This window comes from Neopsephotus bourkii, unplaced genomic scaffold, assembly GCF_033783945.1.
Source record: "Neopsephotus bourkii isolate Nb327-2 ecotype Australia unplaced genomic scaffold, CSIRO-AGI_Nbou_v1 NB_1370, whole genome shotgun sequence".
NCBI lineage: Eukaryota > Metazoa > Chordata > Aves > Psittaciformes > Psittacidae > Neopsephotus > Neopsephotus bourkii.
The window spans coordinates 264,282-282,141 of NW_026901849.1; the positions used below are offsets into that span (position 1 = coordinate 264,282).

The window sequence follows — 17,860 nt, forward strand, 5'->3', positions numbered from 1 at the left end:
GGTGCTGCCCAGCACATGGAGGGGTTCTCGGCTCAAGAGTACAGTGAAGCCGGGTCATAGGGAGCTTCTCCTCACCCAACACCCCCAAGTCCTTTGCCTCAGGGCTGCCCCATTCACTGGCCCAGAGCCTGTGCTTGTGCTTGTCCCAACCCAGGGACAGGACCCTGCTGAACTTGATGTTGTTCATTCCTTCTGGTCACAGCTCCATTGTCTTCCCTTAACCAAGCCTCCCATTTCCCCTCCATGCCCAGATACCTGCTGATTAAGAAGCTGCTCCACCACTGAGCCAGCCAGGACACAGGCTTCCGAGCCCTCTGGCCAGCATCCCTACCCACAGGCCAAGAGGTCTGGTGTAAGGGCAGAGGAAAAGGGGCTCTGTCCCTGCTCCCCCTCACCATGGTTGACATTGAAGGCGCTCACCCCAAATAAGATACAGAGGTCACAGCTGCACTATAGAATATATTATAAATTATACCATGCATCCATTAACAAAATATACAAAGCCAACAGAGAGATCTCTAACTTAAGCCTGAGCATTCATTATCTAAACCCTACTAAAAATTAACATATGGAAAAACAGCATTTCACACTTCACATTTCACTCTGCCATGAAATGCTCCTCCCCAAATGCTGTAGTGCTTCATTCATTTACAGAACACTTCAACAGGCCAAGTATAAAGGTACACACAGAAAGAGCACGTCCTGCTGGGCACTCCAGATCAAAGCAGACAACCACTCCATGCTCCAAAACATCATCAGCTACCGCTCTTCCTCCACATCCTTCCTCTTCCTCCTCCTTGAGTAGGCAGCAAACAGTATGCATAAGTGCAGGTGAGAAAAACACCAGTAGTTCCAAGTTATAGAATGATCTTTACCTGGTCCCAGCAGACAGTTGTACTGGTGTACAGAGATGGGAAACACTGCAAAATAGTTCTACTGTATTTCAAAATAAACATTTAAGAGTATCTCCCCCACAATCTATAAAAATAGGTTTAAAACAAAAATGGTATGATACATTTTATTTTCTTCACTTAATCATCTCTTAATCTCTAAGGGTATTATGTCTTTTAGAAACTTATTACTACTGATCACCTGGTCAGCCACAATGCTGATAGTGCTTCAGCTACAGTGTGACACAACAGGAACATCTTGATTTGAAGTAGCAGTAATATAAAGTAGTTTAGGATCAATGTTTTTTTCCTGCAGCAAGGAAAAGCCTGCTTGAAAGCAAGAATGTAGCCAGCACTGCTGTCACCTCCAGAGGGACCAGACTGAGGAGTTACCTCCAGGTACACCACTGCATAGCAGTGTATGTTGCTGGTCTCCTGTGATGTTTCAGAATCAAACCTCTCAACACATTTAGAAGAGTTACAAATTAAATATGGGCATTTAAACAGAAATCTTGTGAGCAAAATGGATCCTACAGACACATCTGTGGAAACACAGGAGCACCTAGAACCACCACAGGACACCGCACCCATAAAACTGCTTCGGTTAATTCCTTGTTCCAACTGAAACATAAGCCACACAGTCCCTGCCTCAAGCACTCTTCCCATTCCTAAACACCACCATAATTTGTACTCCAGTTCAGCTCTGGGTTTCTACGCTTTCCTCAATTCTTCTGTGTGGTATTAAACACGAGAGGTTTGCACTACCCTGAAAGAAAGACTTAACATTTCTACAACAAGCCTGTAAAAGATTCTTCCAAAGGCCTTTACCTTCCCTCACATTCCACTTTAACAAAACATTTTATGTAAGCTGTATTTTCCCCTAAGAGATACGCTTTGTGCTATCGGTACTAGAGCTGGTTCTATTGCTGCTGGTAAATTCACTCTCCTGCTTCATGTTGCTACATTCTGGTATTCTTAGTTTAACAGTGATTCCACTTTCAGACTTTTCAGAAGTTGTTTGATGCTTTAAGATGGCTTTTGTGTCTGAGCAACCTTGTTCTCTAGAAATCATTTGTAAGGTTTAAGTCTGTCACATTACTATCATGCATTGGACAAATCAATTACTACATCGTATCAGAAGGAACAACTTGCTAGTTGTGGGCATCTCTTATAGACTAGGCAAGACTACATTGTACAGCAGCATTTTACATTGGTTGCTAGTCCAAAGCTTGTTAGAAGTCAACAAAACAAGTTTCCAGCTGCCTAAAACATCTTACACGTGATAAGAGGAGAAGGTCTCATCCAGGTGGAAGTTTAAGGAGTTCTACAGGGTTCCCTGATAAAAGGATTTGGTATGAAATTAGAGGCTTTAAAAGCTACTCATGAGGTCTAACTGTGAGGTCCAAATCAAAGGTGAAATTCTGGTCTCCAATTCCTAAGATGCTGTGACAAGCACTGTTTGACATTTCCATGAGAAAAACAAAAAAGTCAAAAGCTCAAAGAAAAGCCAAAGTTGTAGTCACAGCTCCAAAGAGAACACAGCTGAGGCACAGCCTGTTACTGCTGTGGTGTTCTGGGAGAGTTTATTCAATGAAGATGACTCTTCCCTCCACCAGGAAGGCTCAGCACCTACCACTGTACCAGTCACTGTTCCCAAGCTGAAGCAATTCAGTTACCACTTGAACCATGTTATTGTTATGTTTCTTCAGCAGTCGGAGGTTTAACTGCCTGTCGCAGAACCCCATCTCACACAGACTGGAAAGAAGAGTGGCAGTTTGCTCTTCTGTAGCTGCAGACTGCTGGAAACAAAAGGTAAGCTATAAAAAGAGTTTTTCCCCATATGAATCATTATTCTGGCGTATAATTAAAGCATAGAGATACTTCTGTCTACAATTAAGCTGTTAATCTTCACTGTTTACTTGCAAAAAGGCAAGTTACTACTCTTCCATGAGGCTGCAAGAGACATGTCCCCAGAGTATGGATTTACCCACCTCCTCATGAAGCAGCATATTTCAAAAGGATGTCACTAAAAGCTGAACATTTCACTGTTGCATGAAGTCCTATACAGAGTCTCAATACATTTATGAAACATACACCTATAACTTTAAGGTTGGCATTCTATGAAACTCCCCTAGCATATAGGAAATATTTACCTGTTCTATAGTGGGTGGTCCAGCAAACAGTGCTTTGTAGGCAGAAGCAGCAACCGACAAAGCACCTTTAACAAGTTCTCCTGCAATGCTGCTTCCTTGAGGGTATCTACAGAGAAATAAATCAGGCATTACTTCAGGGTCAGTAAAGTATGTGTTTCATGTGAAATGCAAGGCTCCTCCCTGTTGATGTGCCAACAGAGATTTAGTTCTTAGGGGTAGAAAAACCTATGATCCAGAGGAATTACTGCTGTCTGGGGACTGACCTCTATGATACATCCATTCAGGTCAGAGTAGCTTCAAGTTACTTAATATTCCCCTCAGTGTTTTGTCTTATTCCTCCAGTGTCAGTATCTTCAGATGCTTAATGGAGGCGATTTATAAAATCTCCATTTTAAGAATCCCAAGATCTTCCACAAAAAATCCAGACTTTTAGAAGAGTTCAGTTTGACCTCTTCATACACTTCTACCTGCAACCTCTACATCCTTTACCCTCGTGTCTTAAGTAGACACCAAGATCTTATGACAATACAGTATTCTGTAATTCAGCATATGCTTCTTTAAGAAGTGAGGCCTTTCTGGAAAACACTAAGTGAAACCTGTCAGCCAATATTTTTAACTAGGTGCCTAAATTAGAAAATTTAGCAGTTCTTAGTTTAAAACAGTATTTGTGAAGTCACAGCTTCATTACCTTGGGTATTCTGAGCACTTCCGTTTACTAGCTAGAAATCCAGAAGATCCTGGTCCATGACTGTCTTCACCACTGGGTTCTGGAAGAGGAAGAAGCAAATATCATTATCAACATGTCCAGTAAGTGTGAAGCCGAAGAGACGCAATATGCAGATAAAAGGAAAGGAGTGGTATTCAATACAAAATTAACACTTTCGCATTTAGTTATCCAGATACTAACTGAATTCTCACTGCAGTCAAAACAAGCAAAAGTTTCAGAAGTCACGTGGCTGGTAAGTCGGTGGTGTTTACTTCAACATGAGACAAACCTGAGCTCTCAGTGACTGTAACAGCAGCTTAAATATACAGCTCATTAGTTTCAGAGCAAGCTAATTTTCCAGGTATCTACAAACACTTCCAAGTCCCATCCTACCATTTCTTTCCACTTCTTCACTGATCCAAAAACCCAATTCTTTCTTTATTTCAATCTTCTACATAGTAAATTTTCAGCCGCCAGAGGAAAAAAAACCAACCCACAATCATTACATGGTAGATTTTTGCTCTCAAGAATAACATGGTACCCAATGCAATACTTGGCATAAGGAATAGGTGGTAACAATCAGACGCATCCTTCATAAAAGCACTCTCAGTACCTTCTCTTATTTGATTATGACTGGAGGAGAGATTCTCTGAAGCTGGTAGATTTAGTTCTTGGAAGATATGATCCTGAGGAGATGCAAGATTCCTGAGAACATAAGGCAAAAAAAACCTGCTTTTACTACTTTCATTCTACATGTAGATAGGCAGATAAGTCAAGATCAACAGACGAAAGAAGTTTCCCATGCCTCTTGCACCCCCTTCAGTAGTGAGTACAGGCTATGTACAAAGATGCAGGATTTATCTCCAGTGCGAGATAAAAAGGTTTGTTGCAACTATTTCTGTTTGGACACTCAAGCACAACACCTGCAGACTCTACAGCAACATTAACATAACCATTTTGTTCTTGTCCAAGAAGCATACCTTTGTGTCTGGGTTAAGGTGTCTGCAGCCTCTGGGGTTAACGGTTCAGCAGCCAGTGTTTGTGAGGTTGTCAACATATCAGCGACACTGTGGATCTGTGGCTGGCTTCCCCCTTCTGGGTTCTCTGCTCCTGTTTCAGGTTCTCCTGTCTTCTCCAAACTGGGCTGGGAAAGAGCTGAACTATACATAGACTCCCCTAAAGGACGGCTGGTGTCAAAGCACTCAGGGAGAATAATGATATAATCCTCTGATGAAGCAGAGGAGCCCTGACTTTGAATATCATCCTTATCTTCAACGTCATCAGAATTGCCAATATCACTACAGGGAGCTGCTCTCTCATCAGGTAGTGGTAGGTCTCCTAACAGAGGAAAGAAAAATAAAGAAGTAGAATATTAACAACTGTCTATTTTGTATGGCTAGCACAAGGTCACTATTGTCCTGGAAATTTCACTGATTCTTTTAAACAGCAGTTAAACCAGCTGCTTGTACCAAGTACTGACACCCATTTCCTGGTGTCCTAGAACAGCGTCAGATGGTTTTATATCTCATTTTCTTTTGTTAAGCCCTTTTTACAGCTTTATCTTAAAATCAAACCTATTTTACTTACCACAGTCATTTTCTGTCATTGCCTCCGACTGATGAATCTTTGCTTCCTTTTTGAAAGTGGAATTAACTTTGATCCCAGAAGATTCTTCATTTATTGTGTTACAACTGAAGGTGTCTTGCAGCGTCTGTGAAGAGTCTAATAAAACAAGCAAGAAAAGCAAAGCAGTATCACCACCTGCACTGCAGAGCCATTTGCAGCCAATAGCTGACTGTGCAACAGTAAAGCCACAGAAGGCAGCAGAGACAGAACTTACTCTGGAGAACTTTCTTCTTTTGGGGTGGCTTATGGTCAGGTGCAGCATCCAGGGTTAGGGAACGAATGACAGTTTCACACACAAACTGAGTCCCACTCATGTCTTCCTCCCCTTCCTCCTGATTCAATGGATGTTCAGCTTTTGCTTTCACCAGACAAGTATCTGCAGGAAAGCAAGCTTCCCTCACTCCTTCCAAAGGGAAACAACAGGTTATTCTAATACCACTTCAAGGAAATGTTAAGTGCAAGAAGGATTTTTTAGGCTCAGCAAGGCTAACACTGACCCTGTGTTAATGCTTTTCAAAACCTTAAAGATTTTGGAATTCAGTTCAAGTTGAATGTGACAGTGATTGGGAAGCATGGGGGCTACACCCAGCATTTTAGACTATAACCTACTCTATACAGGGCAAACTGCTCATTCTCCCAACAATTCTAGTGGTTAAACAAATGAAGGGAAACATATGTATTTCTGAATTCTACAGGTATTATGCTCCAACTTCTACAATCAGAGAACAGCATAAGACCATAGGTTTACAAGGCAAACAACTGCTTTGGTTTTCCACAGAAGACAGGAGTTGGAGCTCCTTTTAGACACTGTCTGCTGACCTCATACAAGTGACAAAATTCTCCTCCCCTCGTGCCCACCCAAGCTCCCTGTGACTCCTGCTTACCAGGCACTGGTTTAAATCCACTTCCCTCGTTCTCCTCCTCTATCTGACCTAAGCCAGGCTTCTCCACCAAGGGGCTATCATGTGGCAAAGGGGACATGCAGGGAGTCATGTCTGAAAAACAGAAGTAGCAAAGAGAGTAGGAATCTTCCTTCCTCCAGGTGGCAACCTTACAAGAAGTGATCCTTTTCTAAGGGATATTCTTCCAAGACAGAAGAAACTCAGTTATCTTACACGAGATCAGTTAGTGAAGTTAATCACTAACTTTGCAGTACATTGGCACTAGGTGAGCAAAGAAAATAGCAGCCTTCAAGTTCTGGAATCCTATGGTCTTGGGAATGTGAAGCTGAAAACAAGCCAAGACTGAAAACTACAAAGCATAAACTATCTGTGCTAGATAGCACAGAGACTATGAGAACCTTACCAACAGGAGTATTGTGTGGCACTCGCTCCAACTCCTGCACAATGTTAATGTCCAACAGCTCAAAGGATAACAAGTCCTATGAAAAGAAACACCAGAGTTCTCATCAGCAAACCCTGAATGAAATCCTACACTCTACTTCCCAGCACCAAATCCCATTAACTTACAAAGAACTCACTTTGTTACTCAGCATGATCTCCAAACAGAGGCAGTTATCCCATAACATCCACATCACAGAATGTGGCAGACAACCGAGGGGAACAAGAGCCCCTCCCTTGTCAGGGGCCAGAGAAAGACCCCACTGACTCTTAGTCTGTCCCTTCCACATAGTGACAGTCCCAAATACCAAGCTAAGAAAGTAGCTCTGCAGTACCAAACGCAATATATACTTCCTGAAAATACAGTGGCTCTTTCAGATTTCAGAAGGTTTTTGTTCTTACATTTATATACCTAGAGATCAAGGCCAAGGTGCTTTGCTTTATCTCTATGTGTATTTAAGTACTTTACCTGCGCAGTGAGGAGGTCAACAGATGGGATATAAAATTCTCTCTCACTTGGGAGATTTTTGACCTTCAAAGGAATATTTGGCAGAGGTATTTCAACCTGCTCCATGGTATCACCCATTACTTGAGCACCTGCTTCTGTCTTAAAGGAAGCATCCTGCAAAAGGAAAAAACAGTGATGTCCCAGAAGCACCTCATGCAGCAAATAAAACAGTTACATGAAACACAAAGCCTGAATTTTCTGTGTAAGAACACAAGTAACTTGAAAGATATTTTAATCAACTCATTTTAGAGCCAAGAGAACAACATCTAACGTAAAGAGAACTCTGCAGTTTCAGTTGAAAGAACTAGACAAGTATCTGCAACAGGCTCATAGCTAATCACATGTCTGTCAAAAAGAACTTACACAGAAGTTCTGCTTCTTTTCTATTAAAGATACAAGCTAGAAGCAAACAGCTAAAAGAATCCCATGGAAATCAATATAGCTAGGGACTATGCCACTGCACTAAACAAGATATATTGCTCCTTCTCCTAGGCAATTCAGAACCACCCCAAACACTAGATGAGCTACTTGCCTTTTTGGTGCTGCAAGCTTTAGCCTTCTGGCAGGAGTCAGAATCCTTTCCATTGCTTTCTAGACATTCAACAGCTGGGGAAGGATCCACAACAATACTGCACCAGATCCTGGGCCCAAACTGTTCTCCTCTGTGTGACAATCTCCAGTGAGAGGTGTAAGTTCCTTCTATATTAGGAGCTACGAACTCAACTGAAACAGTTCCTACTTGTCCTGAGGGAAGGGATGGCACCAACACATCTTTTTTTTCAGAAGATGCCAAGGTCAGGTTTCCCCACATCAGTTTCAACTGAAATATACAATAGGAAAAGCAAAAGTTAACTTCACAAACTTCTCTACATACTGGGTAGGAAGGAGCACTCAAAGTTTCTCTTCTGAAAGACCTTGCAGATATGCCATGGAGAAGAGAGGCTGCTAGTAAACATTTTCACATTAGTCACTATCACCACAAAGTAAGATTATAGCCCTATTTTTCAACATGAATGCCCTCACTCACAGAAGAAAGGCTTTTTGAAGTCAGAAAAGCAATGCATGTTGTAAACAAGGCTGAAGTGTAACATAACAGCACTGGAAGACATGTTCAGGGATGTTAACTGCTTTCCTCCTGTAGTCTGCAGTTGTAAAGAGTACCCAGACAGCTTTTTGTCTCACAATTTCTACCTTGTGAATTAAGAGGCCTAATGAAATCTTAAACAGGTTCTGACAGAGAATTCAAATTCCTAATGCATGCAAATATTACCTTCAAGAACTATTTTGGTGTGTAGAAGTAATAGCAAAAGCAGGATACCTTCGTGTCTGAGCTCCATTCCACACTGCCAGTATTCTTCATTCGCCAGTGTTTGATAAACTTTGTCCCTGGTTTCAAGTGAGTCCCATCTGGCAAGTTCTCATCCACAAATACTGCACTTAGTGTTGGGACAACTGCTTGGAAGGGTTGAGTAGGATTCCTGGGTTTGGGGGAAGAAACAAATAGAAAATACACCAAAACCCCACCAAAATTGAGAAAGCCATTCAGCTATTCCACTGGCTAAGAAGAGAGGAGGCCATTTAGTTCAATTCCTCCTGCTATCTCTAGAAGTGTTGCAAAATTCTAACACTGCAGCTACTGTTTTCAGCTGAAGTCTGAACACAGTTTTACAGCTGTACATTCCTAAAACCAAAGGGATGGGAAATGTAAAAGCTGCTCATGAGCCTCAGCCTAAGATCACAGAACAAGAAACTAAGATTACTGCACATGAGCACACACCATGTACTTTATCCAAAGACAATACAGCAGGAAGACAGACTGACTAACATTCCTTTACACCCTATGCACATAACTGGAATATATGTATTCCCAGGCACTCCCCTTGCTCCTTGGTCTGTATCAATGTTTCTGGTAATAACCACCAGTTGGGCCTTTAATTCTCCTACTCTCCTCCCAGGTAAAACCAGGAAGAACACTCCACCTTGCCAATTCCACTCAGACAAAATTCTCACAGGGTCCACTGACAAATAACACTTTCACATAAGCTCCTGCTGTTACTTTAAGTTGGTCTCATCACAAAAGCTCAGACAGCACAACTAAGAAATGCTCAGCTAACAACACCTCTTACAGGAAGGTGTTGGGTTGAAGACTCTCAGATTTCAGAGTAGGTGAGCCATTCGTTTCCAGTACATGCACAGAGTTCCACAGATGAATCTTCCTATGCAATTTGAGCTGCTTTTTCAGCTCTCGGACCTCTGCTTTTCGCTGTTTCTTCTCTGCTCGTAATCTTTGCTTTTCTGCCTTCAGAAATCTTTTGTCCATCTGTTTCTGGAGCCTGCAGAGAGAATAAGCCACCTTGTTACAATACATTAAGCTGATTAGAATTCAGCTCTAGCCAACACAGCTTTAGTCTCCAAGGGAACACTTCAGGAAATGCCTCATGCTTCTAGACTGGATACCAGAAGATTTTAAAAGAACATCTTCATAGTTGCTTATGAAGATATTTTGAATGGCTTCAGTGAAAGAACAAATTTGAAGGCAGATTAGAGTACGCTCAAAGAAAAAGCAAGCTCTCAGAGTTTGCTGCCCACCTATGACAACATTCTGTCTTTTCTACTTTGTTATTAAAAATGCTGTTAAGATTCATGACTTAGGCCATTTGTAAGTCTACAGCTATTTTCTGCTACTCACAATGAAGTCCAAGTACAATTTCCATTTCTCATTATCACTAAATCTACACTAAAAGCTGAACATCAATCGCACTTTGCTATCAGGATAATCCTGTCAGGTACTGAGAGGTGCCACCATTTACCTAACTTGCTCCAGAGTAGTAGGCAGGCGAGCGGAGAACTCTGCAAGGCTGTAATTCTCAGCAACACATAGTACAGGTCTTCGCAGCTTCAGCAAGACATGATTAGGATCATGTGCATATGTTCCTGCTTCACACTGTTCACAGATGTTGTAGGCTGGGCAAAGGCTGCAAAGCAGAAGATACAGAAGGTTACCAAGAAGCAAAGAATTAATGCCCAGAAAAAGACACTGAAGGATAATTAAGCCTTAAATTTCTGCAGAGCAACAATTTTGTAACATGCTACCATTGGAAGCAGTGTCTGAGGGAAACAGAAGCTGGTTTTCTCACATATACATCAATATTTGGAGCCATCTGGAATACATAGATCTCTCTTCCTGGCAAAACTGCAACATAACTCCCACTTCCCTCTTGAATACACATTGAAAAAAATTAATGCTTCCTTTAGCACAAGTGATTAACAACTGTTGCTATGAAGGATAAAACACTCTACTGAAATCCAATGCCAGAAACAGCATCATATTTCTGAAAACACAGAGAACAAGTCAACCGAAGCATTCAGGGATGCAAAGCAGATTGGTCCTGCAGGACTGGTAAAAAACAGACTGGAATTTCCTGCCAGCAAGGAAAACAAACATCCAAAGAAAACCTCCTACTGGCATTCCATTCACTGCTGCTGCATAGGCCTAAAGCGCTGACCTCTACACAGCAACTGCCTCATTCAAATAAAACCCTCACTTCTGACACCTCACTTAAGACACTTGTCAAAACCTGTTTCATATTATTAAACTGACAACAGTGAGATCATTAAAGAGAGACATGACCTGCCTTAGCCTCACTGACTGACGGAACCAGCAGACTATTGTACATAGGTGGATGCAAGTTTTGCCCTTTTTTGTTTGCTTTTCTGTTTAGTTAACTGAACAGAACATTTTCCTTACCATTACTGCACGTTATATGCAAAATGCATGTTTGAGAATATAGGAAGTGTTATTAAAGCTCTCACTGTTTTAACAATCACATTTTCTCAAAACAGTATTAATCTTGTTCTTATGCAGATAAGGTCTAGTCACAACAGAGCACATAAGCTCTTTGAGACACATATTACACGATATGAGATGTACAGCATACTGCAGCTTAGAAACCTAGAGATCTACAACAGCAAGACAGCTTCTCACGCTCACTCATTTGTCAGGTTTCCCACACTCCCATTTCTCATCATATTCTACCTGCACTGGTAACGAACTCCAACGATCCGGGCCTGGCAGTTGCAGCAGGAGATGAGCCAGTCACACTGGTTGCCATCCTCTGACTGGCTCTCTGACACTGGAGGTTCTGCTGTAATAGTGCTCTCTGGAAAATCTGGAGGCTGATTCTGCTGAGCAAGCTTCTCATACAGCTTCTGCTCCAGCTTCTCAACAGTTTCCTTAACTACCTGTTCCCTAAACTGGAAACAAAGAAGTCAGGAATAAAACCCACCTACACAGCTTCAAAAGTTAGATTACACTGTCCCAAGTCTTCCAATACATAAACCATAAAGCAACTCATAATCCACTCCCCATCCCCCCAGCACATTCCAGATGAAATTAAACAAGCATCATATTCCTCAAAGGGGATTTGGGTTTTAGAAAATATCAGCCCAGAGCTTTTAACGAGAAAAATTCATAAAACCTATACTGCTGCTTACAATATTCAGGTTCTTGCATAGCTTCACACAAAGGGAAGGAAACCAACTGCTGAGACATTAACCCCAACAAACCCCTCTGGAGTCACTAGCATTAGGTTTGGTCCACCAGGGATGTTTTAAATACAGCCACTAAATCCCCCATCTTTTGTTTGTATGAAAGGTGGCAAAGGAAGGGAGACTGAGAAAAAAAAGCTTGAATAAAAATGTACATACTATTGTATACTGAACCTTTTAGTTTCAAGAACTCACTGGCTAATTTATTCTAAGCATTCATATCTAACTGTCTCTCAGGTATGATTATTGGCCATTCAAAACAAGTTAACACCCACAACTTATTAACCTATAGGTTATACTCAATGGTCTCCTCAAAGTATTTTCTTAAACTGAACAATCAAGAAAAGCAAAGTCATCAAAAGCTCTACTCCAAATCTAGGAAACTAAGCATCACCCTAGTGAAACTGGTCAAACCAGAGCATCCAACAGCAACACCATTATTTTATGCGCTCTCTCATCACAAGTGAAGCTCCTACAGCTACCAGGAACACACCAAGGATTCTATCATGGGAGCTACTTTTAAACCTGCACTCAAACCCATCAAGTGCATAAACCAAACAATCCACTTTGCACAAGAAGTGGCACATATCAAACTCTTTTTAAGGTGACAGCTACACTGTACAGCCATACAGATATCTACCTTCCATTTATCACCACAAAAGCAAAAGGATTAAATGCCTAAGTGCCCTTTAAGATTCCTAGTCACAAGTACTGAGAGCAAGTGTGAGCATATGAACAGAGTCTGCCATCACAGGGATCTTTTCTACCCACAGCCTCTTATGCATTCCTTTAACAATACTAAATTCATGAGAAAATACACTTACTGTTTCCAGGTAGCTAGTAAACCATTCTGGAGGTTTTTCATTTGTTCTTCCTGTTCTACTGCGATTTAAATTTTGCTGGGGAAAGAAAACCCACAAAAATAATTCACCAACCTCAAGTATACAAAGCTGCAAAACCCCTCATCCCAGCAAGTCGAACACTTGGGAATAGCTCTTATGTGGCTTTAGAAAAAAAGAGATCTCAAGTTATTTGGAAAACAGTGGGAAAGCAACACAACAAATCCCTGTCATTCTCCTGAGAGATTTCTGCATTGTTAGCATTTAAATGCAATTCTGCGTCAATGCCAAAGAAACCAAGTCAACCAGAAGTTACCAGATGGCAATCAGGCTTCAGGAGACCAACTGCTTTGTTTATCAAAATAGTTAAGAATGGTCAACATGAAAGCATCTGTATTTCTAAATGCAGCATCAAAATATCTTGAAGACATTCAAACACTTTCACAAGCTACAATTGGTGCAGATAGCTGAAAATGAAGACCAGCTTCCAAACTCAGAGATTTCATGCATAGGTAAAGATGACAATCAATCTATAAAGTGACTTATGACACTTATAAGTTCTTTATTTTAATGCATACATAATTCAGCTCTGAATCCTACCTGAGTTGCCAGCTCTTCATTTTTTAAGCCTTCCTCTAACCCCTGAGCCAGCACAGAACAGTGCAAAGGAAGGTTCTTCTCATCTTTAACGGGTGCCAACTTTTCTGTTCCAGTTTTTCCATGTGGTTGCAGAGAACAAGAATATGAAGCTTCTTTCAGAGAAAAGTTTCCTTCATACACATTCATCTGAAGCTGATTTCCTTGTTTAACTGCAATCTAAATAAACAGTAAAGAAAATCATATTTACTGCACTTACAACCAACACAGAAAACCCTGTGAAATACAGCACCACACTACACTGGAGAGGCTGGTGAAAGACTGACACCCAAACCGAAGGAAAACCCAGTGAAATGCCAAGGCCCAGTCAGCTGATGTTTGATATTCTGTTCTACTTTTCTTAAAGGCTACCAATATGTCAGAAAGTTCATTCTAAGCAAAAGGATGAGAATGCAGATATTACTGTAGGAATTTTTCACCCTACAATAAAGCTGCTCAGATGAGCAATAAACAGACATTCTACCCAGGAGGTTATAGCAAGTTGTAATTTATGCTTATTTTGAAATTATTAGCAGATTTGAAAGCCCATGAGCAAAGAGCTGAAAGTATTAACATAGCACAGATGAAATGTAAAGGAAAGCAATTCTTTTGTCTATGTAAAATTAACCAATTCCAATTGCAGAAGGATGAATATGTTGGAAACCAAAATCCAAAGAGTCGAAGACAGCATTTACCTTCAGAGCTTCCTCGTATTCCTCTAAAGAAAAAAAGGAAAGAAATGTGAATTTTCCCTGTCTCAACCAGCACAGAAGTTTAGCACACAGTATTTAAGGACTCCTACATTAAGGAGCATCTCCCATACCTTGTGTAAACCCTTTTACTAGAGCTACTGGAAGTTGTACATACAGCAACAAGCAAACATATTCTAACAGCCAAGAGATTTTACATTCCATTAATTCAGTCATTTCCTATTTGGTCCTATGGATTGAAACCTCCTTCCCTCAGGAAGGATTTGATGCCCCAGCATACACAAAACCTAGAAATCAAAGAGGAAGCCTTCCCAACTGCTTCTCCAGAAACATCAACAACAGCTGGGGTCCGGTTACCAATTTCACTCCAGTAAAGTAGCAGCTCACCTTTGCTGTTCACAGAGACCTGCAAAGAGAAATAACAGTAATAGACATTAATGTATTTCTACAATTCTCTGAACATTAACATGCTTTCTGAATAAATGTACCCCCTCCTTTAGATATTTGTTACTGCTGCCACCTTTAACCATTCATCAACATTTTGGTGTTCTGGAGCAGAGCATGTTCTTCATTAGAGTTCACTAAGAAAGGGCTCTGCACCTGCTAGCAGCCAGAACAAGCGTGATCTCATCTACTGGCAGTAAGCTGGCACTGGTACTGCTATACAAGTACACAGAGGGGGGACCCAGTTACTTTTAATGCCCAGCTGTAAAGTGTTTCATGATTTAGATACAAGCCCAACCCATCATCTACAGGTGCTCATTTATCCACTCTGCACACAGAAGTTACTAATACAAGAAGCTATTTAATCACTACAGCATTGCATGACTTACCCTATTGGTATTTTAAAAACATTTATAACAGATGCATCTGTATCTTTATATAGATACAGGCTGGAAAACAAGGGGACAACCTTTCCCTGAAGTGCTGTTGGAAGTATTTTGACATTTCCCCTATGGGGAAAAAAGAAATAAAAACATAGATCCCCATCTCTGCAATTTAGTAGAGCTGCAAACCAAGTAATGGAACATGGAGTTTACAACAGTTACATTCTGTTCCAGAGCTACATTCTTCCTTAGATAACCAGAAAGAATATGAAAGGGTGAAGTTATGCCAAGCAGGAAGTTACTCAGCAGAGACAACCAGAAGTAACCAATTTGTTTTCTGAGTCAGTAATCTGCTTGGAGATTACAGCATTTGCATAAAACAGGCAGAGGATTTGAGTACACCAGATCACTGAGCTGAACATATGCTCATGACGGGGGACCTACATTTTTCAGAGGCAAGAACACAGATTGAAAAGACAGGGCTTTCTCATGGCTGTAAGCACCGTTACCACTACTTTATTCTTGTCAAATGACAAAGAAGAATTCCCCAACAGAAGCATTTCTCCTCAGAGCACACAGAATCACTGGCTGTTTCTATGGGATGGAAAAAAGAAAGGCAGCAGCTTCTAAAAAAGCATTTTAAATAAGTATCCTACATTATGAGTGAAGCCACAAGACTAACAGCTATTTTCTTATCAAAGGGGCAAAAAAAACCCCACCTCTAATGCATAAGATACATTCCTGAAGGACCCACTACAAATTATCAAGAGGCAGGAAGGTTCACGCCACTGCTGGGAGGGTGGAGTGGGAGGTATTTACCTCATCATTATCCTCATCAATGTATTTGATCTGAATGTTGTCCAGGTCAAATGAAACTTTAACCTGTAAGGAAAAAGGAGGACAAAACCACAGTGAAACACAAGGAGATAGGACAACAAATGTTTTCAGTTAATCATGGTTAATGCTTTAACCCTCCAGACCTCCCTTCAGTTTCTCCACTGAAATAAATGCTGTCCTACAAAACCCATTCTGGAGCTGAACAACTTCTCCCAATGCCTGCAACCTTGACTAACTCCTATAATGAAAAGCAAAACCTTTATTTCTTTCATGATTCCCCCTTCCCAGTTAATGTTTACCCCAAAATAATCAATAACAACTTTTCCATCCCAACGGGACAAGCTCAGGGTTAGGAACTCAAGCATGCCAAAGGCACCTAAAGCCAACAATCACCACATCCTAACTCTGACATTGGAAAGCACCAAGAGGGCAGCTCATAGAGGCAAACAATCTCAAATGAGCCATAAACAAAGGCACTTTTCACCCCCCTATGTTGAATAACAGCCTCCGAGGCTCATGTACATTTGGGTATCGTTTACCTGCCAAGTTGGATTTTTCCCCATGGAAGCTCTCTCTGAAAGCCTGATATATTTGTGACATGTTCTGCTAGCCTGGGCTTCACATAAGAACACTATCAGCATTAGAAGGCAGCGGATGGTTAAGACCTACACAGCACTTCAATGCCATAGCTACATACATTCTGCAATGAATGTGCTACACACAGGTTCTTCCAGGGGTACATCCCAAATTAATTTGGGAGTGCAGCAAGAGAAACAACTCAGATTGTCAAGAAGAAACCATGGTCTGCATCTACATTGGCTAATATCATAGACTGTTCCCCTGAACCTCAAAGTAAAACCAGAAACTGGGTTATCCCTTAGGAACAAAAGACCTTCACTAATGTACTAAAACACAGGCAACAGTTTAATAGATTCTATCTTGAAACAGTAATTCACACAGCAAAGTGCACAGACACCCCATGGTACCACCTTGGTTCCACCACAAACATCACTGTCATGGAACACCACACCTTGCACAAACACATTCTCAATCTTAAGAGCAACACTTTGCTTACAGAGCAATCTGCAAGCAGGCTTCTGACCAACTCAGCCATTCCTGCAGGGTCCATTTGCCAGCACATATTTTAAGCCTGAACTACCACCTCTTCCAGAAGAGTGAAATACAGGGAGTGAAGACGATGAGGCTCAAGGTTCGAATGAGTAATTCACAATGCAAGAACCATCTACAAGGTACACTGGAACATATTAGCTACATAGCAAGAACTGAAAGAAAATAAACCACTGCCAAGATCTCTTAAGATGCAACTTTTTAATCTCTGCAGCTTCATTATAAGCAAAGGAATCCTTATTATAAAGGAATCCTTATTATAAGGGAATCATAACCTCAGCCAATATAGGCGTTTTCACTAACACTGCAAGTAAAACCAAACAGGAGCTCTTCAAAATACCACATACATGACACACAGACCTCCATAAGCAACTGTCTATGCACACATGACCCAGTAACAGTTATTTCTAGATTAGCACATACAAGGCACCAGGAAGCAAGAAACCAAAAACCTGTCAGTGTCTCAGTATCCAGAAAGCAAAGACAGCACTCCGGAAACTGTTCTTTAAGTAACAGAAGAGTGTTATTCTACCAGATCTACTTCCATGAGTAAAAGAACCGGAGTAAGAAGACCAAACTGCACTGTACAGGGGTACAATGCCAAGAATCCGTAACTGTGGAGAAGCGCACACAGCTAAAGCCGCAACTCGCAGGGAAAATCAAGTGACCCATAAAGAGCTTTACCCAAAAAAGGCTCCAAAACACCCCCAAGTACGCAATAAATACAAAAGTTAACGTTAACGCCAACAGCAAAAAGGAGGCCTCAGCAAGAAAAGCACCAGCCTATGGAACGGGGAACACGGCTCCGGCAGCCGAGAGCGAAGGCGCTGGGACCCCGAAGCGGCGCGAACACCCCCAGCTCGCACGGCAGCGGCGCTCACCATAGCCTCCACGTCGGCCCACGTCGTGAGCACCGGATCCGACACGAGGAAGCTGCGGGTGTCGCCGCGGCAAGTGACGCGGAGCTCCACCTGCGGCTCCATGCCGCGCTGCCCGGACCCCGAGCCACAGGCTGTCCGACGGCCCGACGACCCTAACATGGCGGCCCGAGCGCTGCCAGCCTCCCGCCCTCCACACCACGCTAATGGCTGTTCCCTCTGCCACTCATCTTC

At 41.7% G+C, this 17,860-nt stretch overlaps 1 protein-coding gene across 1 annotated transcript; it reads right to left on the bottom strand.

The window, feature by feature from the left end:
- Nucleotides 1-446: 446 nt before the first annotated feature.
- Nucleotides 447-17,756, bottom strand: NBR1 (NBR1 autophagy cargo receptor). Its single transcript, XM_061366985.1, has 21 exons — nt 17,630-17,756; nt 15,603-15,665; nt 14,344-14,362; nt 13,942-13,964; nt 13,211-13,426; nt 12,596-12,670; nt 11,260-11,477; nt 10,034-10,198; nt 9,350-9,556; nt 8,542-8,701; nt 7,756-8,043; nt 7,185-7,337; nt 6,681-6,756; nt 6,260-6,370; nt 5,590-5,778; nt 5,337-5,471; nt 4,730-5,087; nt 4,363-4,454; nt 3,732-3,810; nt 3,044-3,149; nt 447-2,689 (listed from the first exon to the last, which is right to left on the bottom strand). Exons 1-21 carry the CDS (start codon nt 17,729-17,731, stop codon nt 2,513-2,515), a joined length of 3,012 nt encoding a protein of 1,003 aa, XP_061222969.1. The 5' UTR covers nt 17,732-17,756; the 3' UTR covers nt 447-2,512.
- Nucleotides 17,757-17,860: the final 104 nt, after the last annotated feature.